Raw genomic sequence first — 6,764 nt, 5'->3', positions numbered from 1 at the left:
TCTTTCATATAATGATTTACTCTACTTATTCTATGATTTGTTCTTTGACCCTTTCATTATTTAGGATTTAATTGCTAAGTCTCCATTTGTATCTTTTGTTTGTACTCTCTGATTATGGTTTTTATTATGTTATGATCTGTAAAGGAAGTGCTTTAAAATTTCTTTCTTTTTACATTTATTTGTAATATCTCTGTGCCAAAACACACAGTCAATTTTTGTAAAAGTTCCATGTGGTGCCAAGAAATATATTCTTTAGTCATTCATTCAGTAAAGGCCATAAGTCTTTTAGCTCTAACTTGACCAGTGATTCGTTCAAGTCTCTATTTCCTTTTTGCTTATCTTTGTTAGATTTATCCAAAAGTGAGAAAGGGACATTAAAATAGTCTGCCACTATTATGTTACTATGTATTCTTTTAATTTAGTAAATGTTTCTTTCATGAAGTTGGATGCTATTTTGGAGCCTATATGTTTAGTATTCATATTGGTTTGTTGTTCATGGGTTCCTTTTAGCATAAGGTAGTTTCCTTTCTCTTTTTTATATTGTTAATTTTTTATTCTGCTTTGTCTGAAAGCGAGATTGCAACTCCTGCTTTTTTGGATTCACTTGATAAATAATACATTTTATTCCAGCTCCTCATTTTTATTCTATGTATGTCCTTTTTTTTTTAATGTGTTTTTCCATAAGCAACAAATCATGGGGTTGTTTTCATATGCATTCTATCACTTTCTCATTTTATTGGGATGTTTAATCCATTCACATTTAAGTTACAAGTTACGTTTATATTTTCCCTTATTTTCTATTTTCTCTCCAAGTTAGGACACTTTTTCCCTCTTCTTCTGTAAAGATAGTACTTTATCTCCTGTTGTTTTACCCTAATTTACTTTAAGGCAACCCTATTCCTACAACCTCTCTTATGACTTTCAAGCCTCCCCTGCTTCCCTCCTGTTTTTCACCTTTCTCTAGTTTTGGGGCTTTCCTTAATGTAGTCCCTTCCCTGCCCACCCCCCTTTTATCTAATTCTTCCCTTCGTTTTCTCTCTGTTAAGTAATCAAGTAAAATTCCCCCTTCTCCTCCCTGATAGTGTTTTGTTAGTTTTTAAATTTCATTTTCTGTGCCTTTTCTAAAAAAGGATCTCTCTCCCTCTTTTTTTATTTCTCTTCCCTTTCCCCTCCTTAGTCTAGAAAATGGCTATTCCAGGTGTTTATTCTTTTATTCATGGCCCTTATACTTATTTATTCCTCATGGAAATAATGATATATAAATGCAAAAGAAAAAGATTATCTCTGTCCTTTGGGAGAACAAAACACCCTAAGGTACCTATTTTGAGTTCCCTCTTTTGAACAGGTTCTACTTCATTTCCTTCTTTATTTTGCCACAAAGCCCCTTTTTCTGTTGTATCTCACTCTTAGAAATCCCAGTTCCTGCAGGTGACAGAGGCTATAGAAGCACTGTCCCATGATAGGGATTCTCCTGATTGTGTAATTCATTACTCTTTGCCCTCCCCATCATTGTTCCCCTTCCCCCTTTTGAAGTCTCTGGATCCACGTTCTCCCATTCTTCTAGGTATCAGTTACCCCTGTTCCTGAGGCAAGATAAGTGGTCCCTCTAAGCACCAAACCCCTGCAGCTTATACACACTGCAAAGTTCTCATCTTTCCATTATAGCATATTCTTCAGTGGGAAAATTGTTTAGTGGGACTGACTTCCACTGAAGTGAGATTACTTCCTTTCCCTATTTCAATCCCTCCTTTTGTTCCCTCACCCATTCTCTTATAGGCTACCTTTTCCTGAAAAACTAGAGTAAGTTATGTTTCCTTCATTGTTCACTTTTGACTTGATTAGGGTATATCACATATTCCCATCTATCTTCTTCCCTTCTACCTTTTTATCCATCCAGTTATTCTGCAATTCAGTCCCACAAAAAATATTAATTCATCTGTAGGCAGTGTTGTTTACTTCATGTTTCAGGCTTTTTCCTCCATCACTTTTGCTAATTGCCTTCTGCTTTCACCCTTGTCCCCTTGTCTACTTTTAGAAATATCTATTGTTATTTTGTTGTTGTTGTTAATCTCATATATGTGTCTGTCTTTTTAGTCCCCCTCCTTTTTTTTCTGGGAGAATTCCTTTCATTAATTGTGCTTTTCTTCATTGCTATGTATGTTTACTTTTCTTATAACTCTGTTGCCTGGGGGTTTTGCAAAGCAAATAATAGGCCATGGTCTGGTTTTCTTTTTTGGAATGTTTCAAATGCGTTTTGTTGTTGTTGTTGTTGTTACAGAATGTTTATCTTTTGTCATTCATGGTTAGGTTCAGGTTTTCAAAGTATGTCACTTAAGGTTGCATCTTGACATCATATTGCTCTTCAGAACACATTTCATTCCCTCCTATGATTTTCTGGTAGGTGTAGAACAGTCTTGTTATTCAAATTTCCTTTCCTTTCCACTTAATCTTTCTCCTGATCACTTATAGAATTTATCACTAGAATTGTTAAATTTAAGTACTATGTGTAGTGGAGTTTGCAGCATAGGCTTTTTTTTTTCTGGAGGCGATATGTGGATTTTTTGGATTGGCATTTTATTTTCTGTGTTCAGAAATTCTGAGCAGTTTTCTTTTATTACGGTGTTCTGACTTTTAGTGTATTGTTCTAGGACACATGTAATCCTTAAGTTGTCACTAAGCAGTCTGCTTTTTTGAAATCAACGTCTTGCTTGTCTAATGATTCATGTCTTTTTTTTCAACATCGCTTTTTGCTTTTCTCCCTGATTGTTTTTAACTTCTGAGTATTTGCATTCCCAGTCACTTATTCTCTTTTGTTTCTTTGGTGATGTTTGCCACTCTGGATTCAAGACGTATTCTGTTGCAAGGTCATGAATTAGCTTGTTCAGCCCTGGCAGTAGGTTGGCGGGAGAGTGAAGAGTTGCTGAGGGATCATGTTAGAGATCAGCTGTCTACTGTTGGTTCATAGGATTGTCACCTCATTAAGTTTCTTAGTGTCTCAGACCAGAGGCATCAAACACATGGCCACAACACTCCCCACATGCACGCAAACTAAATTAAAATGTAACTGGGAAATATTTAACGAAATAAAAAAATACAATAGAACATTAACATTAATATATAGTTTTCTAAGTCAGTGTGTGGCCTGCAGAGATCCTTATAAATGATTTAGTGGTCCCCATTTCTATCTGACACCACTGTCAAGACCCTGGAGGCTGTGAGACTGTTTTATCTCTTACAGATAATTTCTGCTTTGTTGGAAGTTTAAGAGGTTATCTGAGAAAATGTCTAGTGCTCCATTTTGTTGGTCACATAACCCAGAAGTCTTCTATTACACATTTAAAGTTCCTTCACCACCTTCCAGTTGTGTCCTTTCCAGTTTTCTTACATTTTACTCTCCTAAACACAATCTATATTCCTGTTACACTGACCTTCTGGCAGTCCCTTAAGCAAAACATTTCTCTCTCATATCTCTGCCTTTGTGCTGGCTATCACCTATGTCTTGAATGCTTTGTCTCCTTGCTTCCAACGGTTACATTTCCCTGGCCTCCTTCAAGACATGGCTCAACTAACCTTCTGTAGGAAACCTTTTCTGGCCCTGCCCATTCTGCCCAAGCTATTACTGACTTCTCTGGGATTATCTTTCATATATTCTGTAATATATTATGAGTTTTTTTTTAACCTCTCTTTCTTGTTAGAATGTTACCTTCTTGAGAGTGGGAGCAGCATTTCTTTGTATTCCTAGCACTTAATACAGTGACTGGAATAGTAAGTACTTAATAAATGCTTAAAAGTCTAGAAACACTGTGAGATATATAAAGACAGAGAGGCGAATACAGTAGATAGATACAAGATATACAGAAAGTAGTTTACTAAAAGAATACCAGGAATGATGTGTTTGGATTAGTGGGAGTGGAGGTAGGTAGAGCGAATTGACATGAATGGTAGGCCAAATTTAGATTTAACTGAACACGTGGGCACTACAGGTTTCTGACGAGGGGAATGTCATATCACGCAAAAGCAACTGGTTACAAGAACCTTCTAAAACGTTTGGGGAATAGTCCACATCATTCTGGAACACAGGTGGCACAGGAGATGGAGACAAGAAGGATTAAAAAAAGGAGTTCGGCCTATAAGGAGAATGGGGGGGGGGGGTTCTAGGGCCTAGGAGACATTCTTCCTCAAGCCTGCTGCATCAAACAACAGAAAAAACCTGTCAGAATATTTACATTCTTTGATTGCAAATTACTCCACCTTACTGTTAGAGAGGAGGTGATATATAACAGAAACAAAACCAAAAAATGCCATCTTATGAACTTTAGTTTAAAGAATAAATTTATTTCAAGAAATGTATTGCCCAGATAAAGATATAATGTGATCCAAGAACTTTAAATGGTAGCCTTCTATCAAGAAATATTTTCTTATCATTTAAGACAGCAACATCCTAATCTATAAATATATATAAGTAGTGCCAGTAAAACTTGAATGCCAAAGGTAAAATAGTTTTCATATTTAGTATAGCAAAAAATCAGTCAAACTACATTAAAAACAAACAAACAGGACTCAACAGAAAAGAAATATGCATCTCTGATGCTATTAATGTATCATGTGTAATCTTAACTAAATATCTCAGTTATAAGATAGTAATACAAAATAATTACGGTTTCAGTTATAATCTTTGTGAGGAAAAACTGAGTTTTAGGGTGACAATTAAAGGTTATCCTCCCATTAATATTCAGGATGTGAGAATAAATAGCAAATGTTCAAAACAGAAATCACACGTACCTATGTTTAACAGATAATTGTACCTTAAGTGAAATTCTACATGTGTGAAAAAGAAGAGTGCAAAAACTTCTGTTAATCCATTTATTTAAACCAGAAGGTAATTATGAAAACATTTCACAAATGATTTTTTTTTTTGCACAAGGAAACAGGTAAGAGTCAGGCATGCAACTTAAGCCTCAGAAGTGGTATGTGCCTTGCACCCAAGCTCTTTGATGGTCCTGGAAGTTACAGAGTAGTGGGGAATCAGCTGCAGCTCACCAATGGAGAGAAGGCTTGGTTTCAGCCATTCTTTCCTTGAGGCCTATCCACTAGCTATGTCCTTCCATACTCAGGAAGTAACAGAGGGAGCTCCCACACTAGGAAAATGAAGGTATACAGTTGTCTCTGTGGCAGACTTTCCAAAGGATGATGATGAGTGGGTTGGTCACTGACAACTAAGTCTCTCTACAAATTCTGCAGTCACATCATCACATGCCTGAGGCCCTGCCTTTCCTCACTACTCTAATTCTAGGCTCCTCAAGCAGCTTGGGTATAAAGCAGATACCACATCTTGTGCTTAGGTTACAAGCCTGACTCCTGTTCTGACTTTGCAAAAAAGCTGAGTTGTGAAATTTTTTATCATTACTTTCACGACAAGACCCTCAGCTGGTCCTCATCTAGCTCTCTCTGGGCTATGTTGCTGAGTACCTAAAAAAGTGGTAAATAAACAGAGTGGGCCACACAGATTTTTCATTAAAAACTGTAATAAAATATTTTTATGGGGTATGAAAGAAAAATAATACCTATGTCCTTGAACAAAACACTTTAGCAGTGTGGAAATACATGAGAAATCCTCCAGAACTCTGAACAATGAGCATTTGAGCTAAATTATGCCACTTTTATTGTTCTGGTTTTTCAAATGGCCAAGAGCTGTGTTTGATTCAAACTCTGATCAGTTGTGAAAAACTAAACAAGCTGTTCTGTAGAGATAGTTTATTGATGCTACTACACAATACAGCAAAAGGGCATTGGTACAAGTCACACTTTTATGCAATAGTTTCCCCACAATACATCCTCTGCCAGGGAGGCATGTGCCTGCCTGAGTTTTAAATGCCCATCTAGCCATTTCATGCTTGTAACTCTACTCAGTTTTGGACTCCAGGGCTTCTTCTGCTTCCTTTCTCAAACGAGCTTTCTTTTCTAAGTTCATGTTTGTCAGGGTCTCATGTCTTTTGGCAGCCTACAGGGAAGCAAAACAAAAGGCCTCATAACTACTCACTCCATACCAGTGACCAATCCCACCTAAACACTTCACCCAAGCCATTCCCCTTCACATTTTTTTCTACTTTGTCCAAATGGGTCCTAAAGTCAGTGGCTAATCCACCCAGTCATAACAGAGCATTGTCACTGTCCTTCCTCTGAATCCTGAGTCATTTCTTCTCTCTTCTCCAATTATATTTCTTCTGCTTGTTCACCAAAATATCGGTGGTGGTGTCTTCTGAATTTACATATTTTCCTGGGGTCAGCAGCAAAGAGATACAGAAAATGGAGACCTGCCACTCACTGACAATTCAAAGGTCAGGGGAGAAGGGGGGAACTCCCTTCTCCTATGAGAAGAGTGAACAAAGATACCCTCTTGACTCAAGGGAAGGGAGTGACCAGGGTTATAAAGAGGTGTTTCAAAATTCCTTAATAATCAATCATAAAACCTCCAGAATCTGCTAAGATGTTTTTAGCTGTTCTAACTTTTCCCTGTACCTTCCTTGAAGGAGGATTCAGGGATGTAGAGGGAAGGGAGTAAGTAAGACTCAGGTAACAAAAAAGTACCTTCAGTTTTCCTGAACTGACAGAACTGGGCATACACTTCCAGACACAGCATCCGTCCTTATCCTCTGTGCTGCAGAAGGTATACCCAGGTCCATGGCCTCGAACCTAACTAGTGGACTGAGAGCCTGAGAGCATCAGGCCAAGTTTGAGACAACCTTGCAACCGTCTGCCCAAAA

General features: G+C 37.5%; 1 protein-coding gene across 1 annotated transcript in view; it reads right to left on the bottom strand.

The window, feature by feature from the left end:
* Positions 1-4,314: 4,314 nt before the first annotated feature.
* FAM162A (family with sequence similarity 162 member A) overlaps positions 4,315-6,764 on the bottom strand; it is a 42,642-nt gene continuing 40,192 nt past the window's right edge. The window contains exon 5 of the mRNA XM_020985934.2: positions 4,315-6,001. Coding sequence (XP_020841593.1) covers positions 5,903-6,001 — 99 coding nt within the window. The 3' untranslated portion in view covers positions 4,315-5,902. The remainder of the gene's footprint in view (positions 6,002-6,764) is intronic.

Source organism: Phascolarctos cinereus, unplaced genomic scaffold (genome assembly GCF_003287225.1).
Source record: "Phascolarctos cinereus isolate Bilbo 61053 unplaced genomic scaffold, phaCin_HiC Scaffold_726;HRSCAF=1367, whole genome shotgun sequence".
Lineage (NCBI taxonomy): Eukaryota > Metazoa > Chordata > Mammalia > Diprotodontia > Phascolarctidae > Phascolarctos > Phascolarctos cinereus.
Note: the sequence above shows the minus strand (reverse complement) of the source record. Positions and strands in the feature narration are given on the sequence as shown.